This window comes from Acartia tonsa, chromosome 13 (assembly GCF_053477335.1).
Source record: "Acartia tonsa isolate MP-2025a chromosome 13, ASM5347733v1, whole genome shotgun sequence".
Lineage (NCBI taxonomy): Eukaryota > Metazoa > Arthropoda > Copepoda > Calanoida > Acartiidae > Acartia > Acartia tonsa.
The window spans coordinates 43,313,413-43,337,831 of NC_137272.1; the positions used below are offsets into that span (position 1 = coordinate 43,313,413).

A 24,419-nucleotide genomic window follows, 5' to 3' on the forward strand; every position below is an offset into this window, starting at 1 on the left:
TCAAATGTATTTATTTTCTAATTACCGTAGGAGATTTCTAAAATTTTATCCCAAATTTTCTAAATTATTTTTGAAAGCATACAAAAATCTTTAATATAGCTCGAACTTTTTTTTGTAGATCTGAATTTAATAGAAATTTTAAGAAATATGTAATATGTATTAATAAAAATTTTAATTTTCGTAAACCTATTGTAAAGATATTATTCAATATTCATGTATAAATATTCCATATTCATTTAATAATAATATATCTTTTAGTAGTAATGATTGTATCTATTTTAAATGATAAAATATTAAATTATGATTAGAATCCTATATTTTAGACTAATAACGAATATAAAAATGTGCGGTCTGGGATGCACCAAGTTTTTTAATGTTGGTAAGTTTTCATTTGTTTTTTTAGTTGATATTATTTTTAATATTTACAGTCTCCCAAAATAGCTACAAACAATTACTGGTCATATAAGCAGCTTCACTGTTTAGGAGAACCATATCGATCATACGGTTATCGAGATAATTGAACTTTAGTATTCTCATCTTTATTTTTAATTTTAGTTAAAGAAATATTTTTTTGGGGGGGTTGGGGTGTGTGTAATTTTCTTTATTGGGGCGATTTCTCTTGGAATGGTGGTGGTACCCTCCCCCAAAATAGGTATAAAGCTTCCTATGACCTATAAAGGAGAACCATAACGGTTCAGCGGTTAGCGAGATTCTTTGGTACAGACAGACAAACATACTGTTACTTTATGATGTAAAATTAACCATCCCAGACCTATTTTACATATTCTAATTACATAAACTATGCCTTGGTTTGGTATTTGTAGGACTAGGTGTTCTGCATAAAAAAATCTCCTTCAATATTTAGGTATATTAGAATTCTTTTAGATTATTCTAACCAAAAGCTTTTTAAACGAATTACTATCGACTTAAACATATTACTAGTTTTAAGTGTACGTTTGCTAAAATGATATCCTGTCACAGGGGTGTATATTCTACATGGGATCCCCTGCTCAGGGGGGGGGGGGGGGGAATAAAAAATAAGTGGTTGGAGGAAAAAAATGTAAAAATTAAGAAAACTGAAAAAAAAATTCCTTTTCCCCTCCCCCCTCCTTGGTAAAAAAACTAAAAAAAAATGTGTGGTAGGAGGGATAAAATAAGAGTTCTTTAAATATTTTTCCATTTTCTACTTTGTGAGAAAAAACTAGGGGGGAAAAAATAAAAAAAATTGTAGTAGGGGAAAAAAAAAATCTTGTGCAGAATATACACCCCTGTCCTGTCATTAAATGGGATTTGTATGTTTTTACGCGATATTTTTTTCAATTAAAAAAACGTAAAATATTTGATGAAAACTAATACCTATTGTTTTTGTTTAGTTTTGTCTCTGACTGGTTTGGGAATATCAGCGTTTGCTTTGTGGGCTGAGATGAAGGTAATGGTTGCATATTCATGGATCTTAAGTTATCAGAAATTGAGGGTTGTATATTATATTGATTTTTCCATTAATACTTGTAAGAGGGGGGAGGGGATAAAGACCTTTTGCAGCAGGGGAAAAAGTTAATGTCTTGCAGAATTTACACGTCTGCAGAAACTTTATGAAACGAAAATGTATTTACTCTAAATTCATACGTTTAATATTGTGAATTTAAAGAAAAAGACGTGTTATCATGGACCAAAATTGTGAAAATGCTATTTTTCACTTTCACAACCCTGATGAGAATTGAATAATTTCTACAATCATGTTTTTTTGAGATCTCCCCTGCCTTTGATTAACCCAACCTAATTAAGAGTGAGGAGGATGGAGATTTTTCGCCACCCTGCGACTTGGGAGAAGATCTTTCTTGTTCGGTCATGTTTAATTCTCAATATGGAACCGGTTTAGGATTGGTAAGTTATTTGTCAATTATGTTGTAAATACCAGTTGCTTCACCCCTTGCTTCTACGGAAAAGCTTAAGTCAGTAAAAAAGCTTAAAACCACCCTAAGACAATTTTAAAGCTTTTCTTTAAAGAACAGCTATTAAGGACCAGTATTTTTAGAGAACTTTAACGTTAGACATAAAAACCTTACTATTTTATTTGAACAAAACATAAATATTTTACTTTTAAAACCTAAAATACTAAAAAAAACAAATACCTACATTAGTACATATAGATAGATCTCTTGATAACAAATAAGATTAGGATTGTTACACTTTAACTCTTGTAAATAGAAATATAGTTATTACTTTAGATAGTTGTAAGCCAACAAATAAGAAAACGCTACCATAAAACTTTTGCTACTTGTGTAATAAACAGCCAATTGCCAACCTCTTATCTGGGGTACTTTAGGGAAATCTTGATTGGTTGGTTCAAATTCCAGTGTACAAACTTTTCAACAATTAATTTTTATCTACACAAGTGGTTAAGTTTACATATTTGGGTAATGGTTATGTACACAGGGATCTAAACGGATAAGACAATGGCCGATAAGATGTTCAGTTCATCCTTAATGATGACACACACTTAAACAAATAAATCTAAAAATAAAAATTTAGCAAAAGTTTTCAAAGTTGTTAAGCTAACGAATAAAAAAACGTTATTATAAAATTTTGGGGACTAGTCTAATAATCAGCCTATTGTCCCCTCTCTCTCTCTCTCTCTGGTATGTACATCACTGACTTATTTTATATTTTAGGCTGGTAAATACCTTGGGCCCCGTCATCCTGCCAACCAACCCAACAATGTTTATTTTGCTATCTTCTACGCGCTCTACCTCTTCCTGTCCTTGTTCAATTATAAATTCATTGCCATTTTTCAGGTAAGATTTATTAGTTTCAACTTTTTATATCAGAGGAGAGGGATAAGACTACGAAATAGAAGAATAAGAACAAGTTTGATGGGGATTTTTTGGTGCAAAACTTAGTTTGGTTTCCCATGATTTGAAATTAATTTAAATAATTGTTGGTGGTTGGAAAGTGTTTTTCGTGTTTAGTGCTTTACTTGTGCAGAGTTAAGAGTCCCCTTGCAAGGTTTAGACCTATCCCCCCCCCCCCCCCTAATTATTTTCAGGTTATTTCAAAAGTAAGGTATGTGGGTGTTGTAGTTACTAGGCACTTTAAGTTAAGACGTCAATAATAACCATGAACTAAAGGTCTGATAAAGTTATGTTAGTTATGGAATTTTATTAGAACTTCCGCGATGTCAAGGTCAGATATTAATGCAAATTGAGTGGATATATTTCAAATGGAATCGTTATATCTAATCAAAAAATTTTTATTTTAGATCTTGTTGAGTTTGTGTGCAATTGGAGTGTCTGGATATCTTGGCTATATTCTTGGATTCATTCTTAAGAATGTCTGTGTGGTTACTGTAGCTACAGGTAATTGCAAACAGGGATCTTAAGGGATAAGATAATGAACGATAAATTGATGCACACCGTATTGATGTAAAGAAATCCCATTATGTAGGTAAAAATTAACAGTTGAAAAGTTTTGACACTTCTAGTTTGAATTAACCAACCAAAATTCAGCAAAATTTGCTTGAGTATTTGAGCCAACGAATAAAATAACGGTTTAATATGAAAGTTTAAGTACTAGTGTAATTTACAGCCCAATATCCCTCCTTTCTATACTTGAATCTATTCATGTTGTTTTAGGTGCTGTTAACTTGCTGCTGTTGTTCTTCACCCTGTGCAAGAGAAGTGCCCTGAAGCCCAAGCCCCTGCAGGAGGACAAATACGGCTACTACATCCCCACCACCAACTACCCCACCAACCAGAATAACAACTTCAAGAAGTTCATATAAACAAACTGTAGCGCGTCATCTCATGGCACAGAAAAATATAAAAAATCAACAAAAAATCTTACCAAATAAAAAATTCGCCAACAATTTAATTTGGAGGATTTTTAAACTTGAATTAAAAATTTAAATCGAGACCTTAAGCATTTAATTAAGAAATGTATTATTAAGAATCTTATATTTCTTTGAATCATATGTGATATTTGTTATGGTGAAATGTTACTACTTAAGTTTTAGTCATTTAGATACTTGTTTTGGAGTAAGTAAGGTTGACTTGATTAGTGTGAAGATACTAAAATTCTAATGAGGTATCTAGTACTCATAGAAACATCATAGAAAGGTCAGAATTCTAAAGCTTCCTATAACCATATAAAATCAATATCGAATATAAGACTTTTTTCCCTTCAAATTGTCATTTTTGGACTTTGCAAAGCTTTTGATGTTAATAAATGGGTCAAAATTATGGTGAAATATTAAAAAATTGCTTCCTAATACCCCTTTTTATTTAGGAAGTTCTATGTCATGAATTATTAGATTTCTATGTTGTTTAAATACTTTATTTGATTTAAAGAATCTGCACATTAATTCTGTCCTCCTTTATTGGATTATGGTAAAATATAGCAGCTAATCTATTTTTATATAAAACTTTTAAAGTCTTTAAGATTCAAGATTATCTTTAATAACTTCTTTCAAATTGATATCAAAATAATCAATTAAGAAAAAAAAGTTATTTTATTTAAATTCGAATAAGAAGAATAGTTTGGATTATCTGCTTTTAAACACTATAACCAATTCAAAATCCTCATACCTTTATATTTTATAGCTCTTTTATAGTTTTATATTTTATTTTTGTGTTAGTTTTATTTTTATACTCATATTTTTACACCAAAGTGTTTATACTTTACTGTCAAATTTATTATTACGCATAATAGTCTGAGAGAAAAAAAACACATATCAAATTGTGATATTGATATATTACTGTGATTAGATTGAATATATGTATTTTGTTACCTTTTGTTCTTGCCCATCCTTGTGTGTTTTTACTATGAGCTCAACAATGAAATATATTTTTATAATTTCAGAAAATAAATGCGCTCTAAATATGTTTTGTAATCTAGTAAGAACAGGTTTTGTCACGTGTCAAAATCAGCTGACACGTTTCCCGCCACGATTAGCAAACCGGTTTGCTAGCAGTAACTTTAACAATAAGGATAATATTGTTTCTGCTCCAATTGCAAAGGATAATGTTGATGAATCTGATACCTTTGGCACGATAGATAAACAGTACAATGAAAAGATAGCTAGTAATTTTGTCTTTGAAGAGGTGGGTTATTTACAGGGGTGTATATTCTGCACAAGATTTATTTTTTTTCCCCTGCTACAAAATTTTTTATTTTTTTTCCCCCCTAGATTTTTCTTAAAAAGTAGGGGGGGAAATAGAAAAATATTTAAAGAACTCTATATTTTATTTATTTTATCCCTCCTACCACACATTTTTTCAGTTTTTTTAACCAAGGAGGGTGGCGAAATGGAAAAAATGTTTTTAGTTTTCTTAATTTTTACATTTTTTTCCCCTCCAACCACTTATTTTTTATTTCCCCCCCCCCCCTGAGCCGGCGATCCCATGCAGAATATACACTCCTGGTTATTTATTAAAAAAAAACCAAGTTTTACAACATCCATAAGTAGCGAAGCTTATAAATCTAACAAGAAACGGAAATTTCAAAAGTTTGAAACTCTAATCTTAAATAGCTAAGGAGAATAATCACATTTCGTAATGTGATTATCAATTTTAAATATAGCACAATCACGTACTGATATATATCGAGTTATTTGCGCAATCTGAGTAATGCAGAAGACCGACGGAGCTAGAGTAGTTTATAACGTAGATTCTTTTATGCCAGCAAAAAAACAGTCTTCTCACTTTCACCATTAACATTCATGTTAATATACAGTCAAGTTGGTCGTCAGTAGCAAAGCTAATGTTTTGTTTCGGTCTGTATGTAAACAAAAAGATTAAATATTCCAGTATTCACAACCATATTGAAAAATCATGTATAGCATCTTTTTACAGACAAATTAAAAATCATAGAAATATAAGAGTTTTGTTAGCCAGTGCCTTCGGCCCTTCGGTGTTAACAAAATCTGTTTTTATCTTACAATTTTTTTATTTTGATATCCGAGGAAAGCTGTATATATTACTTGGCGTCAAATAACTATTTATTATTTACTTCCTACCCATCTAGGATGATAACGACAAACAAGACGAACACGAGCGCAAAGTAGCGGATATTTACCGGCCGGGCAAGGCGGATTTTCTGCGCAAGATTAATCAACTAGTTCATGATAAGAAAGATGTTAGAGCGGCTCTAGAGGTAAACATTATTATTAGTGCAGAAGCCAGTAAAAGTGGCTGACTCAGATTATGACGTCAAAAAAAATTAACCAATAAGAGGTCACTATAGATATTACCATTGCAATTGGTCAATTACAGTGTACACTGGCCTCTCATTGGTTATTTTTTTTTGACGTCATAATCTGAGTCAGCCACTTTTACTAACTTTAGTAGTGCAGCTACTCTATTATTATAAAATGTCATTGTCCATCCTTAGCAGGGAGAGAAGTGACATTGGACTGTGATTTACACTGGTACCCAAAGTTTTATAGCTAAGTATCTCATTAGTTGGCTGAATATTTTTGGGTACTTCAGTTTTCAACCGGTAATTTTAATCTACAGAGAGGGAGGGTATTGATATTTCTTTATTGGGGGGGGGGGAGGGGGGTTAATGCAACCATCTCGTAATCTCGTATAAATTGCACTTAGAATTCGAATTTCGATCTGAAATTTTGCATGAGTAATCCTTGGTAGGTCTATTTTCCCGGCCCTAAATCGAACAAAAAGTTTGAAAAAGGAACGGCTAACGGATCAGCCGTTTAGCCGTTTTTTTTGGCTATTTTTAAGGCAAATCTGTCATAAATTACGTAGGAATCAACTTTTTGAAACATATTTTTGCTTTAAATCATGTGAAATGATACAAAAAAAAAACATTTCTAGATTTCTAGTACCAGCAACTACCGTCTTGAACCGTTTGAAAACGTTTTGGAGCAGCAAAGAGTATTATGTGGAGATAGGTTTCGTGATGATTTAACTTGAAAATAGCCCAAAAAATGGCTAAACGGCTGAGCCGTCAGCCGTTACTTTTTCAACTTTTTGTTCGATGTAGGGAAAATATACCTACCAAGGATTACTCATGCAAAATTTAATATCGAAATTCGAATTCTAAGTGACATTTTATTATACATTGATTACAAGATGGACGATGGTTGCATTAAACCCACCCTCCTTATTGGGTATTATGTCTATTTATCATCCCATGTCTTATCCCTTAAGATCTCTGATCTCGAGTCCTTGAAGTATTGAAAACTCGTTGTTGCTGTGCTTCATATGGACATTACTTTCCTGCTTTTACCTAATCAAACATAGAAATAGAATTAGGTTTTGATTACTATTAGCGTTGGGCTGGATACCGGATATCCGGATGATTTATAATGTCGGATATCCGAAATCCGGCCGGATAACTGGCCAACGTTCGATATCCGGAAAATTATGGGATATCTGACCGGATAACCTAATATCCGGCACCAGAAATCAGCCAGATATCCGTTATCCGGCCGGATATAAAAATTGGCCGGATATCCGGCCCAACTCTAGTTTTAATATTATTAATATACATTCAAGGTTCTAGATGTAGAAATGCGAAATGAATATGTGCAACCAGAACAAGAGCATTACAGGCAACATAAAAATTCATCTAGAATATTTGTAGAGTAGCTGCTCTATATGTTTGTGGTAGCCTTATTATGCCGTGGAAATTATTAGTTACTTATTACGTAGATCAATGGTTTTCAGGGGTGTATATTCTGCACAAGATTAATTTTTTTCCCTGTTACAAAATTATTTCTAAAAAAATATTTAAAGTACACTAGGTACATATTTTTTCTTTTTCACCAAGGAGGGGGAAAAATGGGAAATTTTTTTTTCATTTCTTCTAGGTATTTTTGCAGAATATACAAACCAGATGGTTTTTTTTTCAGGGAGGAATGAGACTTTGGACGGAAAAATATACAAAACTTAATAAAATATTCTCTCATTTGTGGCTTTAAAAACTTTGGGTACTTTCATTAAATCTTGATTAGTTCAAACTAGCAGTTTCTAATTTTTACAACCGTCCTAAATCTTTAATCTACAGAAGGGATCGTCATGCAGGATTTACATCTATTTATCGTCCATTGCATTGTCTTATCCCTTTAAATCTCTCAAGGTATTGTATAGGGCTGCAATAAAACTATTGGAAAGAAAGGGATGATGGTTTGATCTTCACTTCTCTTATTCTAAATCTTTTGGAATTTATATGTTTAATTTACAGAATTCTAATCCATGCCTGTGCTTTGGTGGGATACACAAACAAAGCTTTCAAACTCCACAGAGAATTTAAAGCTAGAGGCCTGCCCTTTCACGTGGGCATCTACACTGACCTATTCTCGGCCTGCACCAGATCTCACAATCCTGTGTACGCGCGGGAAAAGGCCAAACAGCTGCTGAATGAAATCCGCGAAAAGCACATCAATCCAAACCGAGTTTTGTACAACAGTATGATTCAAGCGTTTGGGCGGTTGGGCGATCTGCCGACTGCCTTTAATTTAGTTGATGAAATGAAGCAATACAAGTTTATGCTGACAGATGAAGCGTATAATTTCCTACTACAAGGATGTTTGTCTGACAAAGAAAGCGGGTTCAGACATGCTCTCATTGTTTGGCGTAATATGAGAAGGAAAAAGGTGGTACCTACTCTATATTCCTATAATCTTATGCTTAGATGTACAAAAGAATGTGGTATGGGGGACCCGAATCTGATACAAGATATTTTACTTGAAGCTGTATCCAAACAAGAAAGAATATTTTTGGAGGCGCGTCTTAGCGGAGAGTTAATGAATCAGAAAGTGGAGGAAGAAAAATTATTGCTTGCAGCTAGTAGTGGCCAAGAAGGAAGCAAGGAAATTTCTACAAGTAAAAATTCAGGTACAGTAATCGATATATTAAGATATTTGGATGTTGCGCCAGATTTTCATGTACTCTAATAAAGAAGTTTTTCAGCTGCCTTAGAAACGATACCCTTCATCCAACCCCTTTACCACATCCCCTCCCCTTGTACTGCATACTTAAATAAATGAGTTCCATATTAGCAACCTAAATTGACGACAAATTTTCCCCTGTCAATATATCCACGAATTCTTTATCCATTACAGTGCAGTTTGTGATATTTCAGAGTGTTGTGTATGTATGGGGATGATTTACAACCAAAGGATTTTCCAATCCATATTAAAGCATTTCACATCTTTCATTTATTTTTGTTTGCAAATGGGATTGTTTTATGTACCTATTCGTTTTAATACCATCATTTGGTCCACTTAATTAATTTTTCTTGTTTAGGACCAAACTGGTGGGAAGTTGACATAAAGTCTTTGGAAAGGAGCCTAAAACCTGGAGGCTACTCCGCTCCATCAATTCTGGAGGCCAACCCAGACTTTGGCAACGTTCTGGAGCTAGGTTTGCAGGACACACCTGAGAGCAGGATGTCGCTGATAGGTAAATTAATCTTCTGTCTTCAACCAAGGGGACAATAGGCTGTCTTATTACTCTAGTCCTCAAAGTTTTATAAAAACGTTTTCTTACTCGTTGCATTAAAAACTTGGGGGACATTTATTGAATTTTGTTTGGTTGGTTCATTAAGTTGAGTCTCCAGTTCAAACGTTCGAACCACTTATTGTAATCTACAGAAGGGGTAATTTTTAGCTTCATTATTGGGGATATTCAATTCATAAATTTATCGGTCATTGTCTTATCCATTTATATCCCTGGTCCTTCTACCAATTATTTTGTTCCTATATAGTGACCGACTAATGTTTAATGGTTATCCTTTTGAAATTGCGTTAGGTTCACTTAATAATTAGAATTTACCTTGCAGTGCCCTCACCTTAGCTACCTCGTTTACCCAAAAGAACCTAACCTGATCTATAGTATAGGACAAGTACATCTCCAAGTAACCCCTCTCCTTCCATTTTTTTTAAATTGAGGGTGTGGGGCGCTCTGGTCTGGACTTGACACATTTAGGGAAACCGCCATCACTCTTATCTTTTCAGGTAAGCTTGACCAGATAGAGAGATGCATGGCAGCCGACAAAGTTCTACCAGATATGAAAACTTTGTCAATCTTATTGACCACAATTAATACTCCAGGCAATAATCCTCATTTTGTGTGAAGCACTACTCTAGGATTAAGATTCTTCTACAAAGGGAGATGTAGTTTTCGCAGAAATCCGTAAAAGTATGCGTTTTAAGACTTTAAAATAGGAATAGTATAACAGTTGCTCTAATTTATATGGTACAAACTTATTGTTTTCTAATAAAGTTGACCTTTTATTAGCTCTAGACACTTGTGACTTTTGGACTTTAATTGGTACTAAAAACATGTTTTTAGAAAGAAAAGTTTGTCTCTAATTATTCAAAACTGTCTAATTTGGCGAGAAAACGGCGGGAACGGCTTTTTTTCACATATCAACGTTAAAGCAACCGCATGTCAAATTTTAGAGTCCTACTCCTATTTTAAAGTCTTAAAAAACACACCTTGACAAATTCAACGAAAGCTACCACCATGCACCTTTATCAAGTCTTATTTACCTACCTAGCTAACTCATGGAGGTAGAGGACATTGTAATGTTAATTTCAATGGTGTGCAAAGTTTTATAACCGGGTCTATCATTTTTTTTAGCTTTAATACTTTGGGTTCTTTTATTTAAATCTTATTGGCTTTGGAGTGTTCAAACTTTTCAACTAACTGCTATCGCTTATGAAAATGAGAATTTATTTTCGAACAGAAATGGAATTGGAGATTTTTAAGAGTATTGATAACATGGGTTTGAAACCAGATACAGGATTTTTCAATCAGGAAAGAATTTTAATATGGATAAATAATGGACATAAAGGAGGTGGTGGGGGTAGTGTGTGGGGGGGGGGTGATAACTAAACGAAAAATGGGTAGGTAGGTGGTGCTAAAATTCTGTAAAGGTGTGAGTTTTATGTTAACTTTAATAAAATTGTCTTTAGTTCTTTTCAATAAGTAATGCACATATTTAGTTAATATTATCGTTCTACTACTGTTTTTAAGCCTTAAAACTCTCACCTTTACGGAATTTTGGAAACAACCTAACTCCCCCTTAATCAAACCTTTTATTTATTAGGTAAGCAAAGATGGAATTTTATTCATTTCATTGAAAATGGATTGAGAGGATGGATTTTTTTCGTTTTATTACTGAAACCTAAATATTTTTGTATTACTGAGGTGGATTCTTAAAAACTTTTTGGCTCACTAAAATCAGCGAAGCTCTCTAAAAAATTTTGTGATAAATCCTCTAAAATCGCATAAAAAAATCTACAAAAATTAAATAAAATCATTTAAGGGTTATTAACACAAGATTTTGTTTAATTTTTGTAGATTTTTTATTCGATTTTAGAGGATTTTTAACAAAAAAATTTAGCGAGCCACTGATTTTAGTGAGCCAGTGAACCAAACATTTTTAAGAATCAACCTCTGTTTTATTTTATATTAATAGTAATAGAACAATATTATATTTAAAGGAACTTAGATATTAATGGCAAGTCGAATATGGAGGTAAAATAGGTTTTCTTAAAGTGCCACATTTATGTCCAATTAAAATGACTTTATTCGCTAGGTGATAAAAAACCGCGCGTACAGAAAGGACCACAAACAGGGCATAGAAAGCCTGGAGGAAATGTTAAACTATGGAGTAGCTCCGGATATTATAACCTTTGGTTGTTTAGCCCTCTGCTGCCGAGACAGAAAAAGTTCACTAAAATTGTTAAAAGGGACATTTGTAGATATTTTAAAATAACGAATTATTTGAAATATTTAAATATATTTCTCGTATTCATTCGAATCCGGTGGATAGGAACCGGTTCTCATCCATACGAAAAAACTATGTCTAGCATCGTATTATATCCAGCTTTCTACGAATATAAAAATGTACAATCATAAGATTAAAACCAGTTTTTATAGCCCGTCAGAAATTCATCATCAAACAAGGAACATGCACAAAACTATGTTGCCCTCTAGCTCTAATAATAGCCAAGATTGAAGTGCGGCAAGGTGCCCGACCTTTAAGGGTTGAATAAATGTTAAAATGATTTACGGATTTTTTTCAAACTTTTGAATAATGATTGAATATTATTAGCTTTCTTAATCTATATCTGTAAATGTAAATGCTTTTATGGATGTATGGTGTCATCCTTGTCAAAATTAGATAAATTGAATAAAAATCTACGAATGTATGTTTAAAGATATGCACAGTATGGGAGCAAAGCCCAATGTACAAATCATGGATATCCTACTCAATCAAGCTTATGTCAGATATGCTGTGGCCGACATACGGCTTTTCCTTGAGATTTGTGAGAACGAAAGGATTCCAGTAAATAAACGGCTATTGGATAAATTAGAATCCTTTTATCAGAAGTATAGAGCTATGATTAAGAGAAAGGTAATGTTTTTGTCATTTATTAACTATAGACATATAAACACTTGTTCAGCACTTGCTTTTTAATATACAGGGGTGTTTATTCTGCTGCATGGTTTACCCTGCTAAATGGGGGGGGGGGGGGGGATAAAAATGTGTGGGAGATGGGAAAAAATGAAGAAATAAACAGTCCTAAAAACATTTTTCTATTTTTTTCTCTCTCCTTGGAGAAAAAAACTAGAAAAATATGTGGGAGGGGAGGGAGGGCAAACTGAAAACATATTTCCTTTTTCCCCTCCTTTGAGGGTAAAAAGGGGGGGGGGGGAATAAATCTTGTGCAGAATATACACCCCTACAAAAATATACAAAATCCATTATGAACTTTAACATATTTCAAGAGGTGGATGCAATTATTTATGAGGGATTGTCCCACTCTTGCTATAGAAAAAAGACTTTATGAATTACATAAAGCTTCCCTGTCAAGGAGAAGCGAATTTAGATTTATTTGTATTTTTGACTAACCAAATACTTTACATAAAGTAATTCTTTGTATATTTTAGGAAAGTGGGGGCAAAGTACCGCCCCAAGTATTTTACGAAATCACAAAAGAAAATATGAAAAATTGGCGAGAATTTACCAAATTTTACCCTTCGTGGCTGGAAAGGATTAAATTCGACCAAATCGAGGACCCAATGGCGCAATACAAGACGACCAAAGATGATCAGGATGAATTAAAAAGAAAACAAAAACGGGAAGCCTCTAAATTATAAGTTTTGTAATATTATGTTCTTTTTATGATAATTTTTATTTATGTATCGCCAAAATTAGGAACTGCTGCCGCCGCCGAATTAGAAAATTTTGAATAAGTTTATTGTAGTATTAAGTGCAAATGTAAGTGAATAAAAAAGTTTTCCCAGACGAATAAAAATTGGCAGGAGTGGTGGTTGAACTGCCGTTACTTTACAGTTCTACATTGTATTACATTAAATAAACTGTCTTGCCAAATTTTTGTTCTAGTGCAAATATAAGTAGGTAAAGAAAGTTTTCTCAGATGATTAAAAATTGGCAGCAGTGGTGGTTCCATTACTTCACAGTTCCACATTGTTTTATTAAATCAACTGCCCTCCCTTTGTGTCTTAGATTTGGTTACAAAAAATTTCTCCCTTCCCCTCTCTTCCTCATTACTTAATTTCATTTTTATTCTTGATTCAATGAAACAGAATTAGAATTACAACACACAAAGAAAAATTATTTTGCCTACAAATTAAATAATTTCTTTTAATATTAAAAATAAAGCATATTTTTGTTGCAGTTACTGGCGGTTAAATAATGTATATTGACATATTTTTTTCCCCAAGTGCTATTTCCCTGTGTTTGCACTTCTACCAAGTGGATTCATTCAGATTATAAAAATTTTCAGATTACTAAGATGGGGGCGCAGCATAAAAACAAATTGTTGGCGGGCAAAAGTCGGGAAGAACTTATGATGATGTGCATCGGCGATATCATACAGGTGCGTAGCGCAGCTACTCTGTAGCTGGGGTCTGTTTGAAAATTAGTTAATGTGTATTCATGTGATATCAAAGCTTGAGTATCGGTATGTGAAATTTACTTTTTTACATAAAATTACATTTTTTAAATGAGGAAGCAACAAGAACAAAAATATCATTTTCTGGATATATGTCTCTTAGACATCTGTTTTGAATTAAGTGCCTTTAGTTTTTTTTATTATACATGAAAATATTTCCTAAAAGGTGCATAATATTTTTGTTTTTAGGAATTGATAGAATCGCATGATGTTGGAAAAGATGTGAATTTAAACAAAGTTAAATCTAGATTAGCATCAAAATATGCCCTAGGTAATACAATTCACGGATTTTTCCAAAAAAAGTTTCGTAGATTATCATGATTGATTTAATATTTAGTTGGTAGTTTTCCTACAAGTGCCTTGCGGGGCACAGGAACTCTACCTTCCCCTTATTTATTTAATTAAAATGGGGTTTACTATAGGTCAGATTAGGTTAGGTTATATTGGGCACAGGGTAGCACCTCCCAACCTTCTTTTTTCTAAGTTTTTAGATAGATTACCCTATCTTCCTTTTATGTATGTAATTAAAATGGGGTTTACTATAGGTCAGTTTAGGTTAGGTTATATTGGGTACAGGGTAGAACCTCCCAACCTTCTTTTTTTCGAAAATCAGGAAGAGGCTTTCTTGCTTTGCTTGAGGGAACACACTATTATTTTTAACATTATAGAACTTTTTGTATCTAAACTAAACACTATTATTTAGTTTTAAAGAAATAAATAAACCATTGCATTTAAACTATTACACGTAAATATATAAACTTATAATTAATTCTAACATTGTTTTAGAATCTGCTCCACGTTTGGTGGATATAATTGCTGCAGTTCCTTCAGAATATAAAAAGGTACACAATTTTCTTAACACGTTATTCTCTTATTTGTTGGCTTAAAAACTTTGGATACTTTTAAGAATTATTAAATTGTTGGTTTAAATTTGAGGTATCCCAAGATTTTCAACCAATAATTTTTTTCTACAGAAAGGGTAGGTAATTTTGTATTTTCCAATGTCTTATCCGTTAATTCCTCTGTGAAATAATACTGTGATAACTAATTTGACGCTCTTCATGAACCTTACATTTAGATCCTTGTACCCAAGCTGCGGGCCAAACCTGTGAGAACAGCTTCTGGTATTGCGGTCGTTGCGGTCATGTGTAAACCACACAGGTATATTTAATATCTTACTTTTATACTACTAGCGGTTTCGCCCGTAGCCTCTAGGGACTTTGCCCCGAGAGATAATTTAAAAAGAATTTTTTTATATTTTTTTTTGATGCTGCTTGTTTTATGTGAAGTAGTTTCCCCAGAAATTTTTTTTTTTGGGGTGGGGGAATTTTCATTTTTTTGGGGGTTGGGTGTGTCCCACCTCCCAAGAAAATAGCTTAAAACCACCACAGGACCAATAGGTATAAATCCTGAAGAGTAGAATCCGATCGGTTCAGTGGTTGCTGAGATCTTAAGCTTCAGACGGACAGACATCAAGCTACTTTGTATTATACTATACAACCTTTATCATTTAGATCATAACAATAACACTTTTTTTAGTCTTAATCCAACCATTTAAAATATTGGACCCTTAATTTTGTTCCTAATTTATGGTGATTATTAACGTACGTAGTTGTCCTTGTTTTATTAGTAGCGCAATTAGGTTTAACTTCTTAGAGGCTATCAAAGGTAGAGGTTTGATTTTTCTTGTGTAGATTCCTTTAACTATAAGGCATATTTGACCATTTAATGACATTGGTAGCCAGACTGCTTCTTAACTGCTTAAAACAAATTTCATATTTTTGCATTTTTTTCGTTAATATAATATAGATGTCCACATATAAACTTTACAAGAAGTATTTGTATAAACTATTAATATTATTATTTAGATGTCCACAATCACATATAAACTTTACTGGAAATATTTGTGTATACTATTAATATTAATATTTAGATGTCCACATATAAACTTTACTGGAAATATTTGTGTATACTATAAATATTATTATTTAGATGTCCACATATAAACTTTACAAGAAATATTTGTATATACTATTAATATTATTATTTAGATGTCCACATATAAACTTTACTGGAAATATTTGTGTGTACTGTCCTGGAGGCCCGGATTCAGATTTTGAATATTCAACACAGGAAAATTGTTTATTGAAATACTCAAAGAAAATAACAAGGATTGAATCGTTTTTATGTTATCATAGGTTTTTTACTACTTACAAATAGCATAAAACCTTTACAAGACCGTTGAAAAAGCTTATAGATTAATTTAAAACCAATCGGTTTTGTTTTCAAAAGTTTTACTATAGGCATATGATATTAACAAAAACATACAGCAAACTATTTGATCAAAAGAAGTAGTTAATAAAAGATATTCTAAAGCAATAAACAAAATGATTGAACCGAAATAGTCTTACACCGGTTATGAGCCAACAAGTATGAGAGCAATCAGAGCAAGATATGATCCTTTTCTTCAAACTAAACACAGGTATTTTATATGTTTTTATTTTTGGATCAACTGCAGTTCAAGGTAAAATGTTCCGGGTAACGAAAATCTTCAAAAGTCTATGATCCTAGAAGGCTCCAATCCAAATTCAATAGTAGTCCCCACTCCCCAAAGTTGATAAGCCAATGTATAAGAAACGTTATTAGTGGTAGTCCTTCCTAATTTTTTTGGTTTCTTTATTGCATTAGAACGTGTGCATAACAGCGACATCGTCTTACTTTTTTATAATGGATAGACAAATTATCATAATTAGGGTTGAACAGTTGAAACAGCTGGGCCACAGCGTAGACAAGGTTGAATTCATTGTTATGGGCGGAACTTTTATGGCCCTACCTGAGGAGTATAGAGATTATTTTATCAGGTAAACATTTTTCTTGTGTTATAAAAAGCAGGTTTTTAATTCAGGGGTGTATATTCTGCATGTGATCCCCTGCTAAAGGGGAGGGGATAAAAAAATATGTGGAAGAGGGAGGGGGGGGGGGATTAAAAATAAGAAATACAGAAAACATTTTTTACCCTTTTTGGGGTAAAAACTGAAAAAAATATGTGGGAGGGGGAATAAAATAAAGATTACTGAAAATATTTTCCCCCCTTCTTTAGAGAAAATAAACTAAGGAGGGAGGGGAAAAATAAAATATTTTCAGCAGGGGGAAAAAGAATATACATACACCCCTGTAAACCATTTACTAGTTCGACTTGTGGTTGTTAATACCACAGAAAATTTATAATGGAAACAAATAGTCTTAGGCAGCCATTATGATTTAGAAGGATCAGAACATGGTATAATATTTGCCGAAATCGGGAAAACCAAAAGTTATCCTAAATTGCTCTTAGTCTAGCTATAAAGAAACGCCAATAGTTTTTTTTTTCTAATCTTTAGTGGATAGGTAAAAACCCTTTTACTAGGTATCACATTTAATTTCATAGTGTTATGTTTTTTTTTATAGAAATTTACATGATGCCTTATCCGGACATTGTAGCAATAACGTGGAAGAGGCGGTCAAATACAGCGAGAAAAGTTTAACAAAATGCATAGGTACGATGCTGTTGAATTTGATTGGCTGGTTATAGAGTTGCACTGAGAGTGTTTTTAAATTAAGCTCTCTGATAGCCTAAATGATAAGTTTTTAGGTAGGAAGGGGACATTGGACTGTTTAACACTACGACCTTGGGTACTTAATTATTAATATTCATTGGTTTGTTCCAAACTTTTTAACCTATATTTTCTTCTGCTTATAATGGTAATTTTGTTTATTATCATTAGTGGAGTTTGAAGAATCTAAGATAACATCTTTAGAGATGCTATGGTCAGACTTGTCACTTGAACCACAAATTTTTTAACTAGGATTACAACCTCCATAAAAGCGAAGCTTTTAAATGGAAGGACAAACGAACATTAACACTTGTAGAGTGTCAGAACTGAATAAATTTAATATTAAGTCTAGTCGAAATTGTAAGTAAATTTGTTGCAAAACTGATTAAATACACAATACTGTTTAAGGACATAAAAACGTTTGTAGGACTTGATTATAGAGATGCTTTGCTTATAACATTGAACCTTGTTGTAATAGGAATCAGTATTTTTAAAAAATCAGATGAATAGGATAATTTTACCATACAAAAAGTTATCAAAAAAGTAAAAAAATCTGCTTGTTTTAAATGGACGTACGGACTTTCTTGTAACGATTATAGAAACAGTAGACTATGACTTTATGAACGGCTTACTTTTAGTGAAGATACAGGGGTGTATATTCTGCACAAGATCTATTTTTTTTCCCCTACTACAAAATTTTTTATATTTTTTTCCCCCTTAGATTTTTCTTAAAAAGTAGGGGGGAAAATATTTAAAGAACTCTATATTTTATTTATTTTATTCCTCCTACCACACATTTTTTCAGTTTTCTTAATTTTTACATTTTTTTTCCCTCCAACCACTTATTTTTTATTTCTCCCCCCCCCCCCCTGAGCCGGGGATCCCATGCAGAATATACACCCCTGTGAAGATATTAAAAAATATTTAACTTTACATTTTTGCAGGTATAACCATTGAAACCCGTCCAGATTATTGTTTGAAGAGACATTTATCTGACATGTTGACTTATGGTTGTACAAGGTAAGTTTTGTTTTAGTTCATCAGAGGTGGATTATAGTTTTTAAAAACTTTTTGGCTCCTTGCCTCGCTAAAATTAGTGAGGATCGCTAAAAAAATGTGAAAAATCCTCCGAAATCGCATTATTGATTAAAATTCTAAAAAAAAGGGGGGGGGGGTAATGCAACCATCTCGTAATCAATGTATAAATGGCACTTAGAATTCGAATTTCGATCTAAAAATTTATTTACTTGAGTAATCCTTGGTAGGTCTATTTTCCCTAAATTGAACAAAAAGTTGGAAAAGTAACGGCTAACGGCTGGCGGCTGAGCCTTTTAGCCATTTTTTGGCTTTTTTCGAGGCAAAAAATGGTTGTTTCCAAACTAGTAGTTTCCAAACTTTTCTGTCTACAGAAGGGATAATTTGTTAATCATCATTGGGGGTTTATATCAATTCATCGTCCATTGTCTTATCCCTTCAGATCCATGATTTACCATGTTTCTTAGACTTGAAATTGGCGTACAATCTGTTTACGAAGACGTTGCCCGTGATACAAACCGTGGACACACTGTCAGAGCTGTTTGTGAATCATTTCATCAGTCAAAGGACGCGGGATTTAAGGTAGTTTTTTTTTGCTGCAATGTTGCCTTGAAATTCTGATATTTTTATGGGTCAAACATGCATTTATCATAATGAATTGGAAATAAAATACCTATTATGTCTCGAATGATTGTTTTATTGAAATGTCTCTTGAAACAACTATCTGTTACCTTAATATGGTTAAATGACTCATGACGGTTAATGGACCTGCCAAAAATTATCAAGGAAACTTTTTAAGGTTGTAACACATATGATGCCTGATCTTCCCAATGTTGGCTTGGAGAGGGACATTGAACAGTTCATTGAGTTCTTTGAGAATCCTGCATTCAGACCTGATGGATTAAAGTTATATCCAACCCTTGTTATTCGTGGAACAGGTAAATTAACAGATGGATGGATGGACATTTTTGGTGGAGCCGAAGCCGTATTTTTCGTTAAAAACGGCTCCGGCTCCAGATTAGCTAAAAATGATTTTTTAAAAGTAATATTATAATTTAGCAATGGTCTATTTCCATATAATAAACTGAAAAACTATTGTTACTTAACAAATAGACACACATCCTTCTACTTTTATATAGCTTTAATCAAATAAAAGCAAAATATTTTATGTTATTTATTTTATTTTATTAAATTCAATAATGAACAAAAATTGATATATTAATTATAAGGTAGGAGCCGGAGCCGCATCATAATTAAACGGCTCCGACACGCTGCTTCAAAGGTCTTGTAATACAACCAAATTTTCTAAATCTGAATCTAAAGAGGTACTCTGAACCAATCAATTTTTAGGTTTGTATGAGTTATGGAAAACTGGAAGGTATAAGAGCTATCCTGCAGCGACTCTGGTTGATCTTGTGGCCAGGATACTGGCCTTAGTTCCACCATGGACTAGAGTTTACAGGTAGAATGGATAGACAGACAGACAGGATGGTATAACAACTATCCTGCAGCGACTCTGGTTGATCTTGTGGCCAGGATACTGGCCTTAGTTCCACCATGGACTAGAGTTTACAGGTAGAATGGATAGACAGACAGACAGGATGGTATAACAACTATCCTGCAGCAACTCTGGTTTATCTTGTGCCAGGACACTTGCCTTAGTTCCACCATGGACTAGAGTTTACAGGTAGGATGCATTTTGTATAGAATGACAAAAAAACCAGTAAGGATGTAGTAGAATATACGTGGATAATGAGACAAAGGCTAAATTGTCATAAATTTAGCTTGCTGGCATGGAAATCATTTTTGAACAGTTCGATCATTCAGTTAGAGGGGAGAGGATAGATAAAGGGGGTGGGGGGAATATTTATTTGGCCCGCTAAGTGTTTCACTTTATTAGAGAACATGAAAATGTGGTGTAAGATCCAAGTAATAATATATCCATTCTAACAATATAGACAGATGAATGGAAAGAGTGATAAAGCTAAATTTATTTTGTTTATATTCCGATATCTATTGGGGCATGTTATTGATTTCATTACTTTGGCAGTCTTGCCGTTTCTTAACTAAGTTGATTTATATCGTATGATTCTTAGGTAAATATTTCTGCAAAACTACTAAAACTGATGTGTATTATTATTCTTGTTTAGGGTGCAAAGAGACATTCCGATGCCGTTGGTGACGTCCGGCGTGGATCATGGTAACTTGAGAGAATTGGCACTGGCAAGAATGAAAGATTTTGGCACAGAGTGCAGGGATGTTAGAACCAGGGAAGTTGGGATACAAGAAATTCATAACAAGGTAGGCTTTATTTCGCTTTTTGTGCATGTTTCTCAAAGGGGATTTAATCAGGGACAAGGGACCCTAATTGAAAATTCATTCCAATTCACTTCCCTTTATTTACATTCTAAAAACGGACAATTATTTTTGGGAATATAAGAATGCATAATAATGGACCCTGGGATTGAATATATTTGTCAGAATTGACCAAATGGATAACAAAAAGGAAATTGTGTAGTTTCTGTCTTTGTTTGTTAAAAATGTTTGAATGGAAAGCCTGGACGAGGACAATAGAACACAATATTTTCATAACTATCACCTTGTTAATTGGAATCACAAAAAAATTTTGTTTATCATAATTTGGGTTTTGCCAGGGGTTTGTATTTCTTGAAGGGTTTGCAGAGGGTGGGTAAGTCTTTCAAAACTTTTAGGGGGGCGTTGACACCCCCTTCGGCGCCCTTATGGATTAAACTATTGTTTTTAGGTGCGTCCCTACGAAATAGAACTGATCCGTCGTGAATACGTAGCCAATGGGGGCTGGGAAACTTTCCTCAGCTACGAAGACCCGGACCAAGACATCCTTGTGGGGCTTCTCAGGCTCAGGAAACTTTCGGATGAAGTTTTTAGGTAAACTTAACTAGAACTAGTGATGGCAATCTGTAGAATTTTTGGGCCGGATTCGGATTCCGGATTCTTAAAGAATCCGTCAAAAAAGTGGCGGATTCCTTGCGGATTCCGGATTCTAGCAATATTTTAAAAGGATTTTTAATTTTTTTTTTTCAATTAAGTGCTACATATGTCCTAAAAATCAATGTTCTTGGTATCCTCTATAATTCACTTCCGAGAATCGAATCAGATTTTAAAAGATATTATATATACCTAATGATGAAAATCTTTGCCTTCAAAGAGGAGGAGTTGAAAGAAAAAACTCAAGACGCTAACTTTAGCCTACCAAATAAGAATCCGGATCCGGATTCGGATTCCAAAATTGGCCAAAAATTGGGCGGATTCCGGATCCGGATTGCCAACCCTAACTAGAACACTCATGTTCACAAGCAATGGCAGGTTTATATTAAGTAAAAGACATCATAATATACTGTTATGACACAAAAAGATGTAATTAAACTAAAAGCCAATTTTACGGGAATAAAATATAGGGAGTAGTTTCAAAACTTAAAATGATTATCAAGTGAATTTGTAAATAAAAACAAGAATTTTTCTCGTATTCATTCGAAACCGATTAATATCCGGTGGATTAGAACCGGTTATCATCCATACTTAAAAAATATGTCTAGCATCGTATTATATATAATTTTCTACGAATATGAAAATGTACAATCACTATATTAAAACCAGTTTTTTTGGTCCGTGCCTTCGGCATCAGGGGGGTAAAAAGGCTGGTTTTTAATCTTATAATGGTAGGTACATTTTTTTATCCGTTAAAAGCTGTTTATAATACGATGCGAGAAATAACTATTTCTGCTTGAAAATGATAAGTTACAATATTTAGGCCTGAATTGAAAGGTGGAGTGTCAATGGTTAGAGAACTGCATGTTTATGGTAGTGTCGTTCCTGTGGCCGCCAGGTGAGCGATTATTTTAGGGCTGTTTGTGCTTATTATCATAGTACCCAAAGTTTTATAATAACGTGTTCTAATTTGTTGGCTTTACAACTTTGGAGAATTTAGATTGGTTGGATCATTAAGTTGAGTGTTCAAACGTTTCAACCAATGATTTTAATTTACTGAAGGGGTAATTATGTCTATCATCATTGGGGATGTACATTAATTTATCAGCCCATGTCATTTCTCTTTAGATCCCTGATTTATTTAAGCGTAGCGGTGCTTTTATTAAAGCACCCGGCCCTAGTGAGCAAGCAATCATACCCAATGGCCTTATTTTGAAATAAATAAAATATGAGGGGAAGGGTAGTTTTTCTCTTATGCCTAACCCTTGCGTGGTTGCCCTCCCTAACCCTGGAAGGCTACACCCATTACCCGATATAACCTAACCTAACTTGTCCTAAGTTAACAAACAAATCAACGAAAATCAACCCTTTTCTGTTATTTTCATGTTATTTCAAAACAGGGGGGGGGGGGGGGGGTTGAGATTTTTGCGTTTAAAGACGCTTTGAGTGGAAACTGGAAATTTTAATAATAATGTTTTCTTTGATTAAGGGACCCGAGTAAATTTCAACATCAAGGCTTTGGTACTTTACTAATGGAAGAAGCTGAGAGAATTGCTAGGAATATTTCATTTTCATATTATATTTCTTTCCAACAAATTTTCAACAGAAAAAGAATCAAAAGACTTGCTCAGATTATCTTGCTCTTAGCCTGAGAAATTTTCAATGTAAATCAAATGAGAACACTGGAATAGTTATTTATATATCATATTAGCTTTTTAGGATAGAAGGAAGCACATATAAGACAAAAACGTAATTCACCCGGTTATTATAATAAGATTGTTCTAAAAGTTGTAACATATTTAAGATATCTCCATAATTCATAAGTTTATACATACAATAGACAAATAAGAGAAATAAGCGCCATTATGATATGTAGGTTTTGTGTGCTTCTTATTTTCAGATAGGCTTTGTGAAGGTTTCGTGACTTAATTATATATTCTTCATTTATTGTTTGTTTGACTTTCTCGACGCCTTTGATATTCAGTTGGTGGTTCTTCTTGGTTATTCAAACCAAGAGATTATAGCGAAATTATTTTTAAAACTCACAAAAAAACAAAAAAAATGATGCATATTTAACCAGAGAGGAGCATGGATCTAACAAGATATCTGTTATATCCGGCGTCGGGACTAGAAACTACTACCGCAAACTGGGCTATGAATTGGACGGACCCTACATGTCCAAAACGCTATTGTGATAATTTTTTGTTTTCATATTTTAACGTTAATATACCTATGTAAGAAAACTATTTTTATTTTAGATTTCAAAACCTAAAAATATTTTTAAAATTCGTCCAAGTATATGTAAAATGTAACTTTTTTAAGGATGCTTGAATTGTTAATATAATTATAAAACTACTAAATACAGAGAGGGAGTGGACATCGAACTGTTTAGTGTTTATTACACTAGTCCCAAAAGTTTTATAATAATGTGTTTTTTTTTATAATTGGTTGGCTTAACTACTTTGGGGACTTTTATTGAATTTTGATTGGTGCATTCTATAAGTTGAGTGTCCAAATGTTTCAACCACTAATTCTAATGTACAATTACAAGGTGCAATTTTGTGTATCATTATTGGGGATGTTGTACATCAATATATCCCTTTAGATCCCTAAAAAAAAGAACTATATTTTTTACCTATCTACCTATATACCTACTGTTGAAAGTATTATAAAGTTATATTTTGATTATTTTTTTTGTTGCAGAAAAATGTCGAAGACACATTTAGACGTCGACATGGAGGCAGAATTAGAAGGGATAGATGATAGTGATGAAGATATGGACAAGGTAAATACATGTATGACCGCCCGTACATCTTTTCGGCTGGGTGCTTTAGCGAAAACTTTAAATGAAAGTGTCTCGGTTATGGACTTAA

General features: G+C 33.3%; 4 protein-coding genes across 10 annotated transcripts in view; all 4 read left to right on the plus strand.

Moving 5' to 3' along the window:
• Positions 1–272: 272 nt before the first annotated feature.
• On the plus strand, positions 273–4,865 carry Vkor (Vitamin-K epoxide reductase). Of its 2 annotated transcripts, XM_080146356.1 has the most exons (8): positions 273–379; positions 1,374–1,429; positions 1,786–1,884; positions 2,673–2,795; positions 3,260–3,356; positions 3,633–4,083; positions 4,347–4,385; positions 4,599–4,865. In XM_080146356.1, the coding sequence occupies exons 1-6, from the start codon at positions 301–303 to the stop codon at positions 3,779–3,781; spliced, it is 603 nt and encodes a 200-aa protein (XP_080002482.1). In that variant the 5' UTR covers positions 273–300; the 3' UTR covers positions 3,782–4,083; positions 4,347–4,385; positions 4,599–4,865. The 2 variants fall into 2 exon arrangements, with proteins under 2 accessions (XP_080002482.1, XP_080002481.1); XM_080146355.1 differs by having other exon boundaries at positions 3,633–4,385.
• LOC145304468 (pentatricopeptide repeat-containing protein 1, mitochondrial) lies at positions 4,773–13,784 on the plus strand. Its single transcript, XM_080146349.1, has 10 exons — positions 4,773–5,099; positions 6,022–6,150; positions 7,515–7,570; positions 8,203–8,855; positions 9,267–9,422; positions 9,977–10,072; positions 10,711–10,779; positions 11,564–11,715; positions 12,187–12,387; positions 12,924–13,784. The coding sequence occupies exons 1-10, from the start codon at positions 4,773–4,775 to the stop codon at positions 13,131–13,133; spliced, it is 2,049 nt and encodes a 682-aa protein (XP_080002475.1). The 3' UTR covers positions 13,134–13,784.
• On the plus strand, positions 13,781–24,254 carry Elp3 (elongator complex protein 3). Its single transcript, XM_080146350.1, has 17 exons — positions 13,781–13,876; positions 14,141–14,222; positions 14,738–14,793; positions 15,030–15,112; positions 16,003–16,082; positions 16,355–16,433; positions 16,705–16,812; positions 17,399–17,487; positions 18,489–18,564; positions 19,047–19,161; positions 19,379–19,517; positions 19,930–20,041; positions 20,730–20,880; positions 21,344–21,486; positions 22,370–22,444; positions 23,036–23,102; positions 23,625–24,254. Exons 1-17 carry the CDS (start codon positions 13,793–13,795, stop codon positions 23,739–23,741), a joined length of 1,656 nt encoding a protein of 551 aa, XP_080002476.1. The 5' UTR covers positions 13,781–13,792; the 3' UTR covers positions 23,742–24,254.
• Positions 24,248–24,419, plus strand: part of LOC145304463 (spliceosome associated factor 3, U4/U6 recycling protein-like) — a 59,782-nt gene continuing 59,610 nt past the window's right edge. For all 6 annotated transcript variants that reach the window (XR_013874087.1, XM_080146345.1, XM_080146346.1 and 3 more), the window contains exon 1: positions 24,248–24,331. Coding sequence is in view for 5 of the 6 variants with exons in the window: in XM_080146345.1 (XP_080002471.1) it covers positions 24,254–24,331 (78 nt within the window). In the remaining variant the exon portion in view is untranslated. The remainder of the gene's footprint in view (positions 24,332–24,419) is intronic.